The 22,042-nt window shown below is 39.8% G+C and overlaps 1 protein-coding gene across 1 annotated transcript; it reads right to left on the bottom strand.

The window, feature by feature from the left end:
- Nucleotides 1-1,091: 1,091 nt before the first annotated feature.
- On the bottom strand, nt 1,092-20,037 carry mri1 (methylthioribose-1-phosphate isomerase 1). The gene is made up of 6 exons (XM_022208067.2): nt 19,366-20,037; nt 17,340-17,563; nt 11,446-11,615; nt 11,177-11,353; nt 9,414-9,638; nt 1,092-5,838 (listed from the first exon to the last, which is right to left on the bottom strand). Exons 1-6 carry the CDS (start codon nt 19,495-19,497, stop codon nt 5,705-5,707), a joined length of 1,062 nt encoding a protein of 353 aa, XP_022063759.1. The 5' UTR covers nt 19,498-20,037; the 3' UTR covers nt 1,092-5,704.
- Nucleotides 20,038-22,042: the final 2,005 nt, after the last annotated feature.

Here is a 22,042-nt window from a genome sequence, read left to right as displayed (position 1 = left end):
ACATTATTCTTTACAACAATATCAGAATCTATATTCTGTTCAAATAAGTGTTCAAGGAGGCATTTTTTTCAGCCACAACAATCACGAAAAACGCCTGTGAAATCCTGGAGGGACTGAATATAGGACAAAAGCATAACAATAACATTCTCTGGACAGATGAATAAAGGATGGAGCTGTTTGGCTATAAAAACAGTCCACATGTTTGCTGTAAACTAAAGACAATTATCAAAAGAGCCTCAAACCAGCTGTGAAGCACGCTGGTAGACATGAAGATAATGTGAGGTCCTCTGACCGAATAAGGGTCCTGAGTACAGAACAAATCTACCAAAGGAACGGCTTTAAAAGAAGAAACTGAGAGATTAGATATGGAACGGCTGAGTCAAAGCTGAGATTTAAACCCCATTGAAATGTTGCACAGGCAGATAGATGTAAGAAAACACTTACACATCTTGCAAGTGAAGGAATTTTCCAGGAAGACAGTCAAGTCGATGGGGACACTGGTGGACAAATATGCACCTACAGGAAGCTATTTCTGCTGAAGGGGAAAACACTGACTTGTAAAGGCACCGACTTTCAGTTGCATACGTTCTCCATTACGAGTGCATCTGAAACAATTAGAATACCATGATAAAGTTAAATATTTACGGTGAAGGAGCCCCAACCAAGTATTTAGTATGTAAATGAACCTACTTTTCAAAATTTGGTAATTTCTTTGTTGTAAATTCTGTTCTCCGATTGATATTAGGAATTATTCTAATAATATGAGATGATAAATTTTTGTTTAATGAGATATAAAGCTCCCATTATCAAAATCACACTTAAAATATTTCACTTTACATGTTACGAATACAGAATATGTGAATGACTATTTCTTTAAAATGTAATTACAAAAAAGGGAACTTTTCACGATGGTTGAACTGTTCAAGATGCACTAGTAAATATTGATATTTTAGTCATTCATTGACAGCACTGTTTGGGTCTTTAACCTTTGTCTGTAGACAGTTTCTGAGGATCCATTGTTTGTCCAAATATATCCAAAAAGCCACCACTTTCACACATTTTCAGTGCATTGAAGACAAACAACAATCAACTAATTTCACTGTGGTTTTATTCTTTTTAACTGTTTTGATGTGAAAGAGAAATCTCTTAATTCATGACTGCACTTTACAGCATTATATTCATATACGTATATATAAAAAAATCCAGTTTTGAACTATTTCCACGTTACAAAATTAAACTCAGATCAAGTGATTATCAAGAACAACAATAACATACTTGCACTTAAAGAGGCCATCTGAACAACACTCCTTCCATGGTAATTGCAGGCCACACTGATCGTTTTATAATACACAAGCGCCCGCTTTGACTCATCAGATCAACATTGAAACTACGTGGCGAGCAGCGCAGAATTTTGGCACCTGATTTGTAGCCACAAGTCGGTCTTTTCTAGAGGAATATCTTTTTGAGCAAAGTACTACAGAGCTGCTGCTTCAGAAGCGGGAAAACAAAGCAGAAATAATTCAGCTGCAACCCCAAATAAAAACGCACTAGCCTGAACGTCGGCCGCTTTGGCAAACTAAAAAAGCATCACCACGAATCATTTGTCACTTTGGGTTTCAGAAACATCAGTGAGATGTGGAGGGTTTAATTTTGATTTTTGAGTCCAGATTTCGTTTCTGCAATCTGCTCTGCTGCAGCCTGACACACCGAGTGCTCGTGTTCATGCATTTGAGTGTTTGAGTCCGTGCAGGCAGACGGAGAGGTAGTGTGTATGGTTGAGGAGGCCTCCCCAGTGTGGTGTACTAATGGCCTAGTCACTAGGAAGCACAATGTCATGAAATTAAAAAAAAAAAAACAACCCAAAACAACAAACCACAGCTAAACAGTTATAATCATGATGTACGGACAAAACAAAAAAAATCTCGTAACTTTTGAAGATTTAAAAAGAAGTAGTATGCGGCGGGTGTAACGGCCACAGAGTTGCTACATATGTCTGGAACGTTGTCTAAAATTGAAAAAAACGTGACGTGTTTAACTGTACAAAAAAAAGAGAGAGAGAGAGGACAATTTAAATACACAAGTGTCTTTTACACTCGCTTGTGACCTACCAGCATCTTTGTGAGTTTGAGGTTTGATGGGTGAGAGGAAGATGATGAGGAAGATGAAGAAGTGAGCTTACATTACAGCATTTTAAAATATGGTCAATGACATGATAGATACTGCAATTATCGTTGACACAAAGCTTCTTTTTTTTTTTTAAGGTGTTTTCTCTGGAGTAGAAAAGTGATGCTGTGTATTTGTAGCTGGTTTAAATGAATGAATGAATGAATGAATGAATGAAAACACGAGAGCAGCATGTGAGGTGGTGGAAGGTTAACAGGCTTTTTAATGTGGGCCAAACCTCTAACATCCGTCTCATCGAGTCAGTCAGTACATTAACATGCACGTCCCAGTTTCAGCTTCACCTTTTCCAGGTAGGATGTTTTGCTTTGTCAAAGTAACAGTCCTAATCGTTTCCATTAAACTGACGTCAAATCAGAAAAATAGTCAACAATCACATTTGCAAAGTTGGAACCAGTGAATGTTGTGGTAATTTGCTTGACTGACGTATCAAAATCATTATTTTCTTTACAAAACCGTTTCAGCAGGAGATAAATCTATTAACGCCCAATTTTATTACATTTTTCTCCTGTTTAGCAACATTTTAATCCTGTTTTTTTAACCAGGAGGGAGAAGAGTCAGTAGCTAGAGATAAAACCCTTTGTGCAGTCTTTGTTGTCTACCTGTCTTCAGCGGATTCACAGAGAAGCCTGACCACCTGCCTGGAAGCCATTCTGCAGGAAAACATCTTTTTATTTATGAGGAGGAAATAATCCAAACAGATAAAACACATTCTAAACTGAGCACAAAGGCAAGAAGTGACTGAGTGTCTGAAGTCTGGCCCCAAACCGAAGTTCAACTGAGTGAAATATTACATTCTGATTGGTGTGTGTGTGTGTGTGAGTGTGTCGCAATGATTTCCACAGACAGATTTTGCAGCGTGGATCGATCTTAAAGGAATAGTTCCCCCTAAATTAAAGACAAAGCCACCTCCTGCATGCCTGCAGTTTACAACACTTTCATCTTTTCTGAGTAAATGAGGTTAACATCAGTCTTTCTTTGTCTAAACACTTTAATTTTCACCTGCATAATGTCACACTTGGGCGGCAAAACAAATGTTTAACACATTTTGTATTTAACTGGCAATTTAGAGTTAACAGGAAACAACAGTAGAGAAAGATGAAGTTGACATGCAACAAAGAATTTAACAGTGGATGCTGGAATTAGTCACTAAGCCGATGTTTCAGAGCCGTTAGGGCAGACACGTTCAGCTGCATATTTACAGGCAATGTGGACACAAAGCAGCATCACGGTTAATTCAGGGACATGTTTGTAAGTCCAATATTTACTCTCCTTTTAGCTGTTTTGGTCTCCACATCCTGAGGGAAAATACAGGTTGTTTAACACTTCAGAACCTGTCTGTCTGCTGGTTGACGTGGAGCAGGTAGTTTACTGTGGATTTATACGTTTTTTTCACTGAAAACAGCCGTCTAGTAAAGATGGGAGCACCGGAAAACACTAAAGACACAGCCGAAGAGAAAAAGAGTTCGATCATAGTTACCGAAATGCTTACTATGGCATTATATGGAGCAGTTTGTCCATTCTTAATAGGAAGATATTAATTTATGCAGCTTTAAAGTTGAATATTGTGCCTTTATTTGTATTATTCTAGAGCCAAACGAACTTAGCTGCATGTCAGAGGGAATATAAAGGAGATATTAATCCTCAACTCCAAGCAGTTTCTGCTCTGTTCATATTTTTATTCACTTTGGGCTCATTTTTCAATGCAATATAAAGTCCTGCACCTCCATGGGATCAGTACAACTACATGCAGGAGAAGAACTCAAAAATGTCCTCTGTACAGTATAAGACAGTTAGGACAATGATCATAGAAAAGAAAAAACAACTTGAATTTTTCACTAATCATTTTACAAAAATAGACAAAACATGTCTGCTCTGTGTAAACACATGGTTTGTCAAAACGCACCTACATATTTGTTTTAAAGTTGCACCGAGAATCACAGAATGTTTTGTTAGAATTTGGTTAAAGCAAACTATTCATTTTTGGCAATTTTTTCAAATGAGACGCATAGCATAAAGTGATCTGAGCTTAGATTTGGGAAATTTTCCGAGCGAAATTGCATATTACATTTAGATATGTCGTGAATTGTCAAACCTGACATACTTTTCTGGTTTTACACTTCCTGGGTGTGATCAATGGTGTAATTTTGGCAACTTTTTAAACATAAGCCTTTCAATTTCATCCCCAGATTTTGAGTTCAGATGGTTAGTACAGAAATATTGATTTGTGCATCTGAAAGTCCAATATCTACCACTTTTTGCAGTATTAAACAGCTGATTAACAATCATGAGTCTTAGGGATCACAATGGAGATAAAAGGTTTGTTAAAGATGGAAAACTGCTGATTTTATTCTATACTGGAAACGTGAGATTAACTGATTTTAAACGACTGTAGTGACACTGACTTTGAAGAACAAACCTGTGAAGTCCTGACTGACATACAAGGGAGCAGCTCTGCTGCTTGGGGATCAACTATTCCTTTAACAGAGAAATTTTGACTTTTCAGCTCAGCAAAAGCTGTTCCAGCCGAAATGACACAATTTCCCACGTTTAAGATGTTCCACTGCTTCAAAAGCAGAGTGATCTGTGAGATTATGCATGTATATGTGTGAATATATATTTATATATCTACACTTATGTATATATGAGTACATTATGAGAGTACAAGTGTGGTAGGATAGAGTACAACTTTGAATAGCAAGATGCAAACAAGGAGTGAGGTATAAACACAGCCATGTTTTATCCAAGGCTTCAGCTGACTGATTCCACTTGTTGAAATTTTTGCCCCACAGGTTAAAAAGTGAGAGTGAAGATCATTGGCTATAAATTTGGATTAGTCTTCTAGAAAAGGTTTCTACACCAAACAAAAGAAATGAAATGTTAATATAACATTTTAGATGGCAAATTTAATTTTAAACAATCACATATTTGGTTAAAATAGCAGTACCTTTAACTAGCAGGGGTTAGTTTTCTACATATGTACACACTACCAGCAAAGAGATATATATTTACAAGTGGGTAGCAGCATTTTAGAAAACACGACTACTTTGAGATTGAAGAACCAGCCGTGCCATTTAGACTTTTTGGAAGTTTTCTGTCTCGTTGAAGAAACCCTAAAACGTTTTCTTGGTAAAGTCTCGTAAAATTTGCTCGCCAAATAGAATTTATGGGTTTGAGTCCAGCTGAGCTCTTTTCGTTGTTGCAAAAGCCATTCAGAAAGAGAAAGAGGAGGCAGGAGAGGATGAAAGATGGTCTAGGAGACGGTGAAATGAACCACAGAGGAGGGATTTATAAAAGAAGAAGGGGAGACTGCACATGTGTGTCTGCTCGACTCCGTGCAGGGAATCTGGGTGTTTTCATGATTTTTTTTTCTTTTTCTGTGTGCACCACTGACATGTAACAGTGACTGTGTGCTGAACAAAATTAAAACACAACACATGACTGTGAGTGTTCGGTGATGACATGAGAGTGTCTCTTGGTGTGACGTAAACGTGCAGTGGTGCACACGGACCAGCAGGAGGCTCTAGAGGGCGGTGAGGCGGCCGGTGAGCGCCGCCTGCAGCTCAGAGGGGAGGAAGACTCCCAGCTCTGTGATGATGCCCCCTGTGATGAGCTGGTGAGGAGTCACGTCGAACGCCGGGTTCCACACCTCGATACCTGCAGCGAAAAGTCAGGAATAAGCGACAGAACAACAGAGGCGATGCTCTCATCCTGTGGTGCCCAAAAGTTCTGGTTAGATGCACAGTGGCAGCGATAAACTCACTTTTCTCTGCAATATAAAGTCCTGCATATTTATAGAAACAGCACAACCACAGGTAGAAGCAGGGAGAACTGAAAATGTTCTGTGTGCAGTAAGACACAGCTCAAATGCCACAAATAACAAAAAAGAAAAAAACAGAAGTTGAATTTCTTTGATTATTCATTTTATAAGAAATGTCAAAACCTGGAATCAACACGGAGAACATTTTCAAAGAGCCCAAACGTGTTTCCAATAGTGGACAAATGTTGGCTCTACATACTACAGATATTATACTACTTCCATTTTTGATCTGTTGCTATACTCATGACCAATCTGCTCTGTGTAGACACTTCCTGCAGTTCAGCCAAAAAGTCTCAATAATGGCTTCACAGTTAACCCTTTAAGCTTCAGTCAATTCCAGCCGTTTTCAGTACAAAAAAATCGCTAATATTCTATTTTTAAATAAAAAAAATTATGAAAAATACGGGGAATATTGGACGGGCATCGCGAGGTGCATTTTCTTGAAAAGGACCGATTCGGGGATTTTATACCGACTTCAGGACATGTTTTGGACAAAATAGTTTCCTGGCTTGTGTCATCTGGATGTAAAAGGTTGGATTATGACCGTTTTTTGTGGAATCTTTTTTTTGTGTATAATAATGAACCCGGAAATGTGAGTCGTGCTGTGTGCGTTGAAGCCGTGTATAGAGAACGGATGGATGAATATTTGTTTTTGTCGGACAAATGTGTTTTTCTCACCCGCTGTGGTAATCACATCTGAAAGTGGTTTATACCGGCAGATTCATGAGAATCTAAGCTTTCCATCGGTGTATAGTGTTTATATAAGCACGTTTGCGGCCGTCGGACATTCTTGAAATTCCTATGCAAATTAGTAGGTGTACCTCCGGCGGTACACTGAAGCTTAAAGGGTTAAGCAAAGGAAAAATGATTTGTTTGGTACAAATTCTGGCAGGGACAAATGATGGACATTAAGCAAATTATTTATGCAGCATGAAGGGATTTTTTTGAAATATAATTATAGGCGCATATTTGGTTATTTTTTGCGACGCACATGCACGCCACACATGACTAGTTGACGGACTGTTGTAGAAAACCTGACTGTTCTTACTGTTCTATTCTCCAGCGCTAATAATTTTGGCAACTTGTTAAAGATAACATGTCTCTTAAATCTACTGTCAGATTCTGGGTTCAGAGGGATAAAATAAACGTGTATTTTAGCAGCTTTTAAGGCCAAACCTTCTTCTCAAACGTACGACAGCCCAGTCCGATGAATCCAAATATCCCTTCATATTTTAACAGCTATTCAATTATGATGAAAACCCTTTCAGACATACACTCCATTGCATTAATCTGACAGCCTCTGAACACGTTGGCTTCATGTTTGAATGAGCAACCTGCTGTTTATGTAAAGGCTGTGACAGCAACCTTACCAGGTCAGACCTAATAGCATGTTCCTATTACTTTCAACACGGCACACGTCTGAACTGCATGCTGTCACATTAATCAATAGGCCCTTCGTAAGGTACAAGTACCGCTGATTGGGAGTCTTTGTTTTCATCAACTCTCACTGCACTCGTCCAGTGGTTCTAATGGCAGCTGTACTAAGACCAGAGGCTGTCATTACATAATGGACTGTGCCTTCTGGAAACGTCTCCAACTCCTCAGATTTATCTTCAAACACTCTGATGGCCCTGATGCCCTTAAAAAACAGGCCAGACAATCTCTTAATATTTTGGAACTTTTTTAACCTGTGAGCCATATATGTATGTATGTGTGTATATATATATATATATATATATATATATATATATATATATATATATATATATACACACACACACACTTACTTTCATTTTTGAGTAATTTCCCCCAAACAGGTGTCTGTTGTAGTTTTTAGCAAACATCATTTAAACACTATTGTCAGCAGTGAATTTACACACATTTACTTCACTCCTGTGTGATTCCACATAAAGCAGCAGGACTGTTTGTGGAACTGACTCAGTGTAAACCACAGCGCTTGTACTTTTGACCGTAATAAAGGACAGTTGTTCAGTCTAACAGTGACGCTCACTGTCGTGTTTCTCTGGACAACAGTGGTGCTGCTGTATGACTTCATCAGTTAAACCAACTTCATTGAAGGTCTACATGTCAGACGCTTTGCAGTCTTGGACTTTTAATGACATTTATTAACAGAAAAAAAATATATATATATATATATAATAATTATGTGATTAGTGTGAGAGGAAAAATAATGTACATGAACACATGCTCCTCTCCAGAGACCAGTGTGCTCATTAAAGGAGTTTAATTACTGTGATGTCACCGAGCTCCTCTCAGCTGTTCATAATTAGAGATTAAATGACTCAACTCTCAGCTCTCACAAACACAACTAAAACGCACTTCCGAGTTCACTCTGAGACTCAGGACCGTTCTGCTGAGAAAACTCCAGGTGCATTAAGGCCTCTACATCTATTTTTAACCTGTTCTATGCATATTTAGTGCCCTTTCTTACCTACAATTCATTGCATTTCAATGATAAAAACAAAGGATGGAGAAGTCTTAACGGTCTCTGGGTCTAAGGGGCAGAAAGCAAACATCAACTGGAGTGTGAACTGCTACAGTTGCTGCATGTCCACCTTTGTTTCTGTACAATCCTATCTTGTTAGGGTCAGAATTTTTAATCAATCACAGTGAGCCTGTGGGAAGTGTATAAGTGCCACGGTGAGTATGATGGTCTGCAGTTAAGACAGCGTCCTTGTTTCTGAATAACTATTAAAGAGATGAATTTTCTTTTTTCCATTAAATGCTTTGGAGCAAATAAACAACTAGCTTGCATAGCAGCGTCATAAGGTGGCGCTGCAGGCTATGGCTGTAATAAACACAGTGAAGAAGCCTGAATTAAAGCCAGTTGTTGACCATTCACTAAAAAAAAGAAGAAATAATTAAACTTTGGTCATCTGCTAGAAAAAAACAAGATGCCTTCAGAATTGTTTTCATTCAGGCAGGTGGTAATTTTTCTTTCATTTCAGCTGCTCTTGGACATGCTGGTATTGGAAATGTCTTTTTCTTGTAAGAAAAACATCAAAACCCCCTCAAGTGAGAATAATAACTTTGTGAAATTGGCAATTAAATGTTTTCTTCAATTTAACCATTTCCACTAACCTTTTTAAATATGATGCCTCAAAATGCGCATAAAAATGCACTCTGAGAACAAATCTATTTCCTAATATAAGACATAGATTAAATGCAAAGAAATACTAAAAAATATACCAAAGTTGGTAAAAGTTGAATCGGTTTCAAAGTTGCTCCTCACACAGCATTCAAAGATCTTACAAACTCTTTCACTGAATGTTCGATAAAGTCTGTGAAGGTTCACTGATACTTTTCCCCTCACTGTCAATGCTCTAGTGTGCACCTGCTCCTGTCATTTTAGAGCTTTAAAAGGTTGTGTCTTGTCCCCCTCCGTTCTTACCCGGGGCAGCGATGGGGACTCCATTTATACTGGTCAGTTCCTCCGGGGGGCGCACTTCAATGATGATGTCCCTGCCGCTCTCCAGGCTCAGGTCGCACGATGTGCTGGGCGCCGCCACGTAGAAAGGAATCCCATGATGCTTGGCAGCGATGGCCAGCTGATACGTGCCCACCTTGTTGGCTGTATCACCGTTGGCAACCACCCGGTCTGCACCCACCACCACAGCTGATGGGGGAACAGCAGGAGGAACTTAGTTTGAAATAGTATTTCAAATTGGCATGACGATATACACAAACACTTCACACACTGTATGAGCTCTTTTAACATTTAATAGCTGGGCTAGGTATGCATTGCAACATATTTGTACTTTCATTTTTCCTGGTTACCATTCATGTGTACTAAGTTTCTCATCACATATCTACAATTCAGCTGCAGATATCAGCAACTGATTTATGACTGGAATTAACTCCAGTGTCATATCTACACTCATCATAAAGCCATATTAACATTCAATAGCTGAATTTGACTACCCTGAATTAAAATTACAGATATCATAAATGCCAATCCAGTCAAAATGACAGATGCCTGTAATTCAGTTTGAACCCATCAATATAATACTTGCAGGTATCTGAAAAGTCACAAGGATTAGTCTTAAAGTCATTACTGCATGATACTGCTCATGCAAGGTTTGATGTTGGATACTGGTCCAGAAAAGTATTTGAACAGTGTTAGCAGAAGCTATGGCTGCTGCTGTGGCGGATACGATCTTTATAGAATGCAGTGGATCAAGAAGAGCTCATGAGCAAAGAATTTTGTAATTACATCCTGACAAATTCTAGCTCAGAACATCTACATCATCGTGACTTCTAACTACAAGACATCTAAAAAGGACGATGTCGAGATACTGAAGTGAAGGGAATAAAGATATGTCGAACTAGAATTATGACTAGTCAGGAAAACTGTAGATATCTACAACTGGAAATAATACTAGCCATAAATCAGTAGCAGATATCTGTAATGAGACACCCCATAGACAGTATGCAAAGTAGTAAAAGTGACATCATTTGTTCAAGGAATAATGACGACATATCTGAAATGGCAACCGTGGATCAGAAGAATGGTCTCGATGAAACCAAAAATATTCTTCTATATTACGAAGAACTGAATAATGGAATAATCTGAAAAACATATCTAGTTTTTCTATGAAAAGTTAAATGCCTTTAACTCCCCTCATATCCAGATATCTACATTGTCCGTTTTTAGATATGCTTATATCCTAGCTAGTCAGAATGATGCCCTAAGTATGTCAAACTGGAACTATGAGGAGTCAAAATGGAATTACAGATACTTATAGAGTTTGATATCTGGAGTTAGTTCCATCACAAGCGGTTTGCTTTTCAAACATACAACGGCACTGCAACGATAATCACAATTTAGACAACAAGTACCAAATAAACTAATCCCTTGGTCTCCAAAAATTCCTTTTTGATGAGCTTTTCCTATTTCACAACACACTTTAAACTTTTTTTTCAGGAAACCTCAATACACAACAATCCAAACTTGTCATAAAGCTGTTTGTGATACCTCCAAAAACTATTCTGACTGGTCATAACTGAATTACAGACATCTGCATTTCAGTCAAAATGACCTGATGCATGTCTGGAATAAAACTTCTGACTAGTTACAGTGGATTTACAGGTAGTTAAAATTATGACTGATAATCTGCCACATTCATCTGATAAATGCTTGCCACACAAACACACCTGTGATGTCCATTTCCCTCATGGTGAGAGCCGCCATGCTGTCTGTGATGAGTGTAGCAGGGATTCCCTCTGCTACGGCCTCATACGCAGTCAGTCTGGCTCCCTGGTTGTACGGCCTCGTCTCCGTGCAGTAAACACGCTTCAGCCTGCCCAGTGCGTGGAGGCTTCTCACCACACCTACACACAGAGTCATCATTACAGTTACAGCGCTATAAATATTTCCAACAATCACAGTCTTTTCCCATTCAGCCCCGGAGCTCCGGTCTCACCCAGTGCCGTGCCGTATCCAGCCGTGGCCAGAGAGCCGGTGTTGCAGTGCGTCAGGATGGTCACCGAGTCCCGCGGGACGCCGGACAGGATGTGCTGGGCTCCATAGTTACCGATCTTCCTGTTGTCGTTGACGTCACGCTCCAGCATGTCCTCGATCCAGCCGATTACACTGCAGAAGGGGGGCAACAAGAGGTGGGAATTGAGAAGAAGCTTTGTCTGTGGGCTGGACATGTCCAAGTCTGCTGGTACAACTTAGCTGAATGTCTCATCTCCTCGTCTGTTCTTTGATTCCCAATCTCTTTCTTGATGTTTTCACCACAGTTGCACTACATTGTCCTTGTGTCCCTCACTTTCTTTTCATTATTCTCACTTCACATACTTGACTCCTACCTTCCTGCCACTCAGCACTTCTTTAGTCTTTTTCTTTCACATAAGTTTTTTGGGGGCGGTACATTGGGGTGGTGGTTAGCACTTTCACCTTGCAGCTACAAAATCCCGGTTCACGTCCCGGCTTTCCTGAATCTTTCTGCATGGAGTTTGCATGTTCTCCCTGTGCATGTGTGGGTTTTCTTCAGGTACTCTGGCTTCCTCCCACAGTCCAAAAATATGCTGAGGTTAACTGGTAACGCTAAATTGCGCGTAGGTGTGAATGTGAGTGTGATTGTTTGACTCTCTGTGTAGCCCTGTGATAGATTGGTGACCTGTTCAGGGTGTCCTCTGTCTTCACCTTAAGTCAGCTGGGATAGACTCCAGCCCCTGCCACGACCCTAATGAGGATTAAGAGGTGTACAGATAATGGATGGATGGATAAGTTTTTTGGAGGCTGGTCTATATTCAACAAATTCATTTTTTAGATGCAATATTTCATGTGCAATATTGTATTATCACATGTGATATTACTTTACTGCATGAGTATCACTGCCAGTATTAATACTATTCTACTCTTATTTTAGCTTTCGTACTTTCAGTACTGCATCATAGTCATATCTTTTTAGTTTTCTATACTGCATTTCTCATTTATCTAAATTTATTTGTAAGGGAATATCTGGTAAAATAATTTCAACATGGAAGTTTCATCTAGTTTGTCTTTTCCACCAATACAGATTATTAGCAATTAAGGAGACCAGAAACAGATATTTGAAATATATCTGCACAAAAATTTAAATCCTGGTGTTGGAATTTAGAGTACCGCAAATTACAACATAAAACCTAACTGAAACGTCTTTATTTAATCATGATTCCATGTTTAATTAAAAGAAAACATGTCAGTATATATCCTTCAGAGCTGACTGGCTGGTACTCATGATGTTTAACCAGTCAGACAATGTGGTTGGCAGGCCATTGGTCGAGAGCTCAGAGTGACTACAGACAGAAAGAGGTGACAAAGTAGCGTCAACCAAACCCAAAAAAACCTAATAATGACAAAGTTGAAAAATCCAGAATCAGGTAATTAGCCAGGTCCAAAATCAGTGGATCCTTAAGTTCGACTCAAGAAACAAAAATACTCTATGTGTCTCCCTGAGCTGTGTCACTCTGTGGTTCAAACTGTAGCAGACGATGTTTAAATGTTCTGTTATACCGTCTGACAGTCTCACAGTGAAACATCATTAACTGTTCTAAACAACAATCAACAGTTAAAATGAACCATTAAGCACCACAAATACTGCCTCTGACAGCAGGAATGAGATTTACTGGTAGTCTTAATCAGTCAAGACCATGAAAGCTTTGACGCAGAGACTCTCAGTTCAGAGTGTCTGGCGGTATACATTCCTGATCTGACACCAGTGTTTTCTTTTTCCAGACTCTATACATCACCCTGCATGAGACTTAAGTGAGTCATTACCATGAAAGCTGTTATACGGTTGCTACAGGCAACTCGCCGTGACTGAATGACGGCAACTTAGAACAGAAAAGCTGATTTTATATAATGACTCTGACTGAGGAGCTCCATATAATGTGGATCAGTCCCTTCTGACCGTTTCAGAATCTACTATAGAAGCTGATATTCACTGATTGTATTCGTAGGCGGTGCAGGTAAGAGGCTCGGGGAGGTGTTGCTTGCTTCATTAAAATCTTCACTGGAAATCACATTTTTAACAATGTAAACTTGTGCGTGTGGTACTTTTTAAATGCTACAACACATACTATGAAATAAGCAGCCAGCGCCATGGATTAACATTTCTACCTCGAAGCAGCAGTGTCCTGGAGACAGTCCTAAAAATTGCAAATCAGAACTTTATCGAAGTCATTTTAAGGCAAGAAGAGTTCATTATTTTAATGACAAAATATTTTAAATATGCAATTTTTTAAATGTGTAGATGAGTTTCTAGGGATTTAATCAACGACCAGACAGGGACTTTATAATTGTGATTTTTTTTTCCTTTTATCAGCAGGTAAGGAAAAAATTGAGACACAGACAATAACCTTAAGGGGAACAATCAAAAAGACTGTATTCCACATTAAAAAAGTAATTTTGTGAAAAAAAAATTCAATGTACAATGCATCTTAAAAGAGCAACTCCTATTTTAGTGACAGAAGTATCGCACAAATATTGACCAAACTGTCTGAAATGAATACTATTTAAAGAGGTTATCCCTCACATTGTGATTTCATTGGTACCCAAGATTCTCTCATCATTTTTTAAAAATAGTTTGATAATGTAAAATATGTATTTACATACTTAGTTTTATTTTATGTCCAGATAGTTCAATAGTTTGCAGATGGTTAGTTGTTTTTTTTACACACTACAGACTTACACTGGAAAGGCAGAGGGACATCGATATACGCTGTGACAGTATAGAGGCCACGCTGCACACAAAGACAGGAATAGAATTTACTGGAGCTTGGTCGATATAATTCACCAATTTTGGTCTGTCACACATATATTGGTCTCGGTATATAAGATGTCTCATATGCAGCAATATAAAAAGTTTATTCTAAAGAACATGAGACAGAAAAAGGCACTCAAGGTTATTTACAATATGTGTAATAACACATTGTGTCCAGCTGAGTGGCTCGGACTCCAGTGTATACAATACTCTCAGCTTGGGACATCTGAATAAAGATTTAGTGTCTGCAGATACTCAGTTCCAACCATTATCATTTTCTTAAATAATGCACACTTTGAGTACTGTAAATTTAGCAGTATTACCTATTTGCGTCACCGGGGGAAACATCTTACTGTTTAACACTTCATCGACCAGAGGAGGCGGCCACTAAGCCTGCAGGCAGCAACAGGACCACGACTAAGTCTTGTGTGATGATGAAGGAGCCCAGGCCATTGCTCATGTTTTTGAAACTATTAAAGGATCTATATCTGTGTTGCCTAACACAGCAGTACCAGCACAGGGTGGATGTCCACTGTGCTGAATTAGCGTCAACAACACTCGCAGAGAACAAGGCTTGTGTTGGTACCTATCATTTTTAAAAAATATCTTAATCAACCCCGATCCCTATCTCTGACATTTCCACTCTTAGCAATGTGTGCAGCACATGTAGCAGAGCATGTATCACCGCTGAGCAGACAGTGGTGTGGACTCAAACAGTGTCTTCACAGTCAGATGCTGAATAGTTTGTGAAATGCACTACTGGAAAGAGTCGGTATCAGCATCAAAAATCCATTAACAGTCAGCCCTATACTGTACCTGTAGCTATACATATATGCACTCTGCCTCTTAATGTTAGTTCTCCATATCTGATGCCGTAGCGCCACCTAAGGTTGTTTCAAATCAGTGAATCTCCACCCAAAACTTGGAGTGTCGTCTTAACGGTACAGACGTTCACCATCTGAATCTCATTCTTTCATCACCAATCAAACATATTTCTCAAGATTTCAAATGAATTCTGCTTCTTTCCTGTTTATCTGAATGAAATACTACAGTCGTCCTGAGCAAATGAACACAGTAAAAACAGCACCTCTTGGAGCATTTCTTTTCACTCTAACAATTATTTGACTGTAGCATTTAGAATGTGAATTTCCCAATTGTCACTTTATATGTTAAGTGATAACTTTCACAACTTTTTTTGAAAGCACAGCTGCAGCTGATGTTGAACGAGGAAGAATTACAGCAGCAGCTATCCCGGCAGAAACCATCCAGAAGAGAAAAACAAGTCAAGATCTTTTCGAAAAACAGTACAGGTTCTAACCAACGTGACTCATACAGAGCTGATAAGCAGAACGTTAAAAGTTCTGTTTGCATTCACCAAAACAAACTTTGTGCTTCCTTTAGGCTTAACAAATGTTTTTCAAATGCAAATGTATTTCTGTCCTTATAAAATATTTGCAAAGCAGGTCGTTCTAAAAAGTTTGAAGCCAGCATTGTTCACATCCTTGTGTGTTCGCTAACCGTCTGCTTCTTCCTACCTGCCTTTACTGGCACTTTGCTGCAGTTTTCTGGCACTTAACTGCCACCAGAAGACCAGTGAATTAGTGTGAAGCTGTTGGCAGGAATGTGCATCATGTCACTGATGTGCACATGAATCCTGGTGCATGAAAACAAACAAACAAATCAGGGAGCCACGTGGGAAAACCTGGCCCCACTCCAAGTGATCAAATATGGTACTCTGTTGGGTACCTTTAAATAGATTTACTGGCTCAGAAGTTACATACATGTTGAGGCTTTTGGTCAGAAATGATCAGCAAGATGACGGAAAATTACAAAGTAGGGTCTTGGCAAAAAAAACAAAACAAAAAAAAACAAACAAAAAAAAACACGACTGGCATCTGAACATAGCTCATACTAATCAGGTTCCCAATGAGAAAGTCATCCCACAGCAAACCCTGTTTGTGGGAATTTAGTAAAGCTACAGACTAGGGCTGCAACTAACGATGAATCGATGTCCGTGTTCAGCACTCCGCTCGGACAGTGATTTCTGCTGCATTGCATGCTCACTTTCGATGACATCGTGAAATTTTATAGAAATCTCTACATGCCAGCTTTGATTTTAAAAATTGCAGTTTGCAGTGAGAAGAGTCTTTTAAAAAAAACTAACTAAATAAAAACAAATAATGTGTTCCTCAACACAATTTTGAAGCCATTCGTGACTCAGCTGTGACCAACAATCATGTGACAAAAATTCTGGAAGTTTTCAGATGAACTGCAGGCAGTGTTTACACAGAGCAGACAGGAGACACATTTAAAATGTGAGTAGAAAACAGTTATAGGATTTAAGGTCACTTTGCTTTTTTCCAGTATTGGAAACACTTTCAACATGAAATTCTTGAATGGACTCAGGTTTCACGTTTGTACAATTTTTACTCCATCAAGGAACATGGCAGAGTTATGTGACGATAGGCGTACGTTTGTCCGCCTGTCTGTTAGCAACATTACCCAAAAACGGACAAACAGATTTGGATGAAATTTTCAGTGATGGTCAGAAATGACACACGGACCAAGTGATTAGATTTTGGCAGTGATGCGGCTTATAGTTTGGATCCATGGATTTGTTTAAGATTTCTGTATCATTGCGAGATAGCGGCAAAGTGTCACTGTAACCATGACAACAAGAGAACACTATGTCAGTTACCTGCTTATGATCACATGATTGCAATCCTACTACAACTCAACCGCTGCACACTTATTGGGACTTATCAGTCAGAAATCATACAACGACTGAGCAACCTTGTGGCATTTTTTCCAGTGTGGTTGTGCTGTTTCTATGGAGGAATTTATATTATTGTGAAAAATGAGTCAACAGAAAGCAAAAATATGACAGTGGCAAAAAAAACAGAAACTGCTTTGGGTTCGGAGGGTTAAACACGACCCCACAGACAGGCAGACACAAATATATCAGTAATAAGTGTTTCAATGAACCAAATCAACACCACTGACAAACAACAAATCAGTGATCCAGCCTCAGCTTGGACACCCTCACATCCCTGAAACCAGCCCACCTTTCTCTGAGCTGCTCCGAGTTCTTCTCCATGCTCTCGTTCTCGGCAAACTCCATCAGCTCGCGGGCGGCTCGGCCCATGTTGACGGCGGTGGGCCTGGCTGAGGTCAGGTGACACAGAGACTCCCTGATGAAGGTCAAGGGGTCGTCGCCCCCGGCGCCGGCCCGCAGCTCCACGGCAAGGCTGAGGCAGCCGACAATGGCGATGGCCGGAGCTCCACGAACCTGGAGGAGAGGGGACAGCGAACGCATCACATCACACTACAAAAACTCAAAATCTTACCAAGTCTGTTTGTCCTATTCTTAGTCAAAATGTCTCATCCCACTCGATTTAAGATAAATTCACTTAACAAGTGACATTTCAGCAAGATGGAGGGACTTGTTTTAAGACAATGCATCTTAAATATCTTAAGTCAAACAATCTTGAAATGATCTTGTTTTGAGTTGAATTTTACAAGAAGATTCAACAAGTTTACCCTCGTGTCGTCCTGCAGGCCAAAACTGACCCGTTTTAAAGTTGGAAAAAAATACATCTTCACAGTGAAACTTCTGATGTCCACATTTTCAACATTTTTGGGAGATTGTTGAACTTTTTTTGTCGAAAAAAAGAAAAGTTAAGAATTTTTCTTAAATAAAATATTAGAAGTTTTACTGATATATATGGAATCATTTTAGATATTTTTAGGATTTTTTTGGGGAAGATTTTTACTCATTTTTTGAAAATATTTACAAGAATTTTCTTGCCAAATTTGGGGATTTTTTAAAAAAAATTAAAACTTTTAAGTGAAACTTTTAAGGAAGTATTGGAATTTTCCTCCTGAAGGTTTTGCAAATTTTCAGAAATTTGTTTTTTTTCCTTTTGCCGATTGTTTTCAGACAAGGAAACAATATTTTTTGGTGCCCGTAAATGAAGACAGCAGGAGGGTTAATACATCTCAAATTAGGAGGTTACATGAAAGCAAAAATCTATTTTTGAGTAAAAAAAAAAATGCTTTTTTGAGCATGTCTGGCTTATTTTAAGACACCTAAGCTTGACAATCCTGGTAAAATATGGCTTAAATTAAGTTTTCCCAGCTAATTTTAAGATCTCAATATTCTAAATATCACATCTTATTTCTAGAAATCTCACCAAGCCATTTTCACTTGTTCTATTAGCAGATTTTTTCACTTATTTCAAGGTAAAACTTCCTTGAAATAGGGTTCTTTCTTGTTTTGAGAGGGGCATTTTTCCAGTGCAGCCTTGGTTTATGTGCAAACTTTAGCTCTCTCACACCACCGAGGAGCTGCAAGTGTCCAAAATTGTCACCGTGGCTCTGAGTGGATGATCTCATCCCTGTGAAGTCATTTCCACTAACATGACATCACCCTCTCCTGTTTACGGCACATTCCTTCACTGTGCCAGGATCAAACAAGTAGCTGCTGCTGTGTGTGTGTGTGTGTGTGTGTGTGTGTGTGTGTGTGTGTGTGTGTGTGTGTGTGTGTGTGTGTGTGTGTGAAAAGACAAAAGAGTGAAAATATATCTGCACAGCTCCGATTAACAAACACCTGCAAAATGTTTCCAGCTGTTACACAACTCATGCGTTCAACACTAGAAGTATCCAGGTGTGGAGACATGAGTGTCACTGAGTGCAGCACAAGACCAAAAATAAAGAGAAAAAAAAGGCGAACAAAAACCCTGGCAAAGGTCATTAATAATTCATCAATAATCTCTCCCAAAGAAAGAGGAGGGGGAGGCATATTTCATGGGTGGGTGGCTCTTGTGCAGATACCTGTTTTATCGAGCTTGTACGTGATAATGTGAAAACTAGAAATAAAGGATGGATTGTCTTTAAAAAAAAGGGGGTGGAGGGTTGTGGGAAGCTGCATCCAAAACAAAAATACAGGCCGACGGTATGGAGGCTCGGCGGCGGACGGTGGGAGCACAAAAGAGCCGACGGGAAGCACATGCATGACGGGGATAAATGCACATGCAGCAGGCGTGCAGCGGAGGGAGGGAGGAGGAGGAGGAAGGGAGAGGAGCCCCGTACCTTCATGGACTTGATGGCCTCGTAAGCGTCCTGCACCGAGCGGATGTCATCGTACACGGTCTGGTGTGGCAGCAGCAGCTGGTTGAGGATCTGCAGAGACCCGGTCCGGTAGCGGATCGCTTCCAGCGTCATGACCGAAAAAGGAGGCAGGAGAGCGGCGACGGGGGTTGCGGGGCGGGCGGGCGCACACGCACTCACTCACTCACACACACTTTCTCACACACACACACACACACTTTCTCCCTCTCTCTCACACACACACACTCACGCACGCACGCACACTCCCCTCCTACTCTCAGATGCACGTTGACCGCGGCCTGGCTGTCGGCAGTCCCGGAAAGCCGTCGCAAAGAGACGGAGGAAAAGTGCAGCCGGAGCGGGAAGAAGAGGAGGTGGAGGTGGAGGTGCGGGCAGAAAAAGAAAAAAGAAAAGAGGAGGCGTGCTGCTGTAGCTGTATGGGAGGATAAAAGGGAGAGCGAGGAGTGAGAGAAGACGGGCTGAAAACCTTCACACACTGACAGACAGGCAGCAGGAAGGCAGACGCGGAAGAGGAACCACGTGTTCATCCGAGCAGGAAGCCCTGATCCCGGTGACCACGCCCACCGGAGAGCGGTTTTTCTGGGGGTTTTTCTTTCCTTTTTTATTTTCTCTCCTCCTCTTCCTCCTCCTCCTTCGTCTCTGCGCACCATCCCCCTTCTTTCTTCATCTTTCACCCCCTTTTGTCTGGGGAAATTTCACACTCACATGTGTTATTAGCATAACACCAACGAAGCGAGCTTTCCCCCCAACAACAGCCAAGTCTATTTCTGTCTGAGATCTTATTGTTTTCTGCTCTGCCTCATAACACACCGCTACATGTGCAACTTACTGGAAATTAGTGCGACAACCCAAACACTATTTTCTTAAAATACTGTACTTTTTTCGTGTTTATTTTATTTTTTTTAAATTTACATGCTTTTATTTTTTCGTCTTTTGTCTTTGTACCTGTTTTACTTATTTTAGAAAACTCTGTACATGTTGTTTATTATTATTATTTGTAATTTTTATGCTTTTCTGTCCTACATTGCACACTGCTGCATGTGCAACTTAGCGAAAATTACCGCAAAAATCAGCTGCTGTTTCTTTAAAATAGTTCAATGAAAAGCACTGGTTCTTCTGTATGTGGATATTCAAATTGTCCAGATTCCCCTGGATGTGTAAAACAGCAGCATTGCACATATCAATGGTATTGCACAGATTTTTTAAAAATGTGTATAAATACTGTTAGAAAAGTACTAATATTCCACAGATTTCATCTATACTGCACAAACTTAACAATGTCCTCCGGGATGAATGAAGTAGATCTTATCTAATTTTTATGCCTAACATGTTTATACCACTCATTGTTCTTTGTGTTTCTGTTGTAACATACTGTATATAATTATGTATATATATTATGCTTAACTGCATTTCGTTGACATCATGATATAACCACTATGTTGGAAATTAGACCGGGCAGACAGAGAGTGGGGTCATAGACTAGAAATCACAAGTCAATGTGTCAACCACTTACGTCCTCCCACACACCACACTGCTGCAAGCACAACTGAGTGTTAATTATTGCAGAATCAGCCACTGTTTCTTTCTAATATCAAACTTCTCCTTTGAATTTACCTCTTGGAACCTGAGTGCTGACCTTTATCCTATGTTATGACACACACATGTAAATGCACTTCCTGGCCAAAAAAGAAAAGTCGCCACCTTGATTTAACTAAGCAAACAGATAAGAGCCTTCCACTGGATAATTACTGCAGTGATGAATAAGTTTCAGCTCCAACAACTTATTTAACCCTAGCTGATGCAGTGAGGAGCATCTCATTTCTTAAACAAACATGTCGAAAGACGTATCCTGTGGTCATGGAAGGATGCTAATCTGTCTCAGAAGGATCAAATTATTGGCCTGCATCAAATGAAGAACACAACTAAGGAGATTTCTGACACGACTAAAATCATGTTAAGAACTGTCCAACACATTATTAAAACCTGAAGGATAGTGGTGAACCATCATCTTTGAGGAGCAAATGTGGTCTGATGAGTCCACAGTCCGGTCCTGTTCTCAAGTGATGGGGGCATCAGGGTAAGAAGAGAGGTGGATGACGTGATGCACTCATCATGGCTAGTGCCTACAAGCCTGTGGGGTTAGGGTTATGATCTGGGGTTGGTCAGGTTCAGCAACGTTATGTTCCCAAAGAATGAGGTCAGCTGACTACCTGAATATATTGAATGACCAGGTCTTTCCATCAGTGGAGATTTTCTTCTCTGATGGTATGGGCATGTTCCCAGATGACAATGCCAGGATTGATGGGCCTCACATTGAGAATGAGTGAATCAGGGACCATGAGACGTCATTTTCACAGAGTCCAGACCTCAGCCCCAATGATAATTTTTGGGATGTGCCGGAGAAGACTTTGCACAGCGGTACAACTCTCCTATCATCAACATAAGATCTTGGTAGAAAATTAATGCAACTCTGGACAGAAATAAATGCTGTGACGCTGCTGAAGCTTATCGAAACGATGTCACAGTGAATGAGTGCCATACTCAAAGCTAAAGGCAATCCAACAAAATATTGGAGTGCAACTTTTATTTTTGGCCAGGCAGTTTATTTGTTGTTGCACAGCATTTCTACAACAGAACA

Source organism: Acanthochromis polyacanthus, chromosome 3 (assembly GCF_021347895.1).
Source record: "Acanthochromis polyacanthus isolate Apoly-LR-REF ecotype Palm Island chromosome 3, KAUST_Apoly_ChrSc, whole genome shotgun sequence".
NCBI classification, from domain to species: Eukaryota; Metazoa; Chordata; class Actinopteri; family Pomacentridae; genus Acanthochromis; species Acanthochromis polyacanthus.
This window is presented reverse-complemented; position numbering and strand designations above follow the sequence as displayed.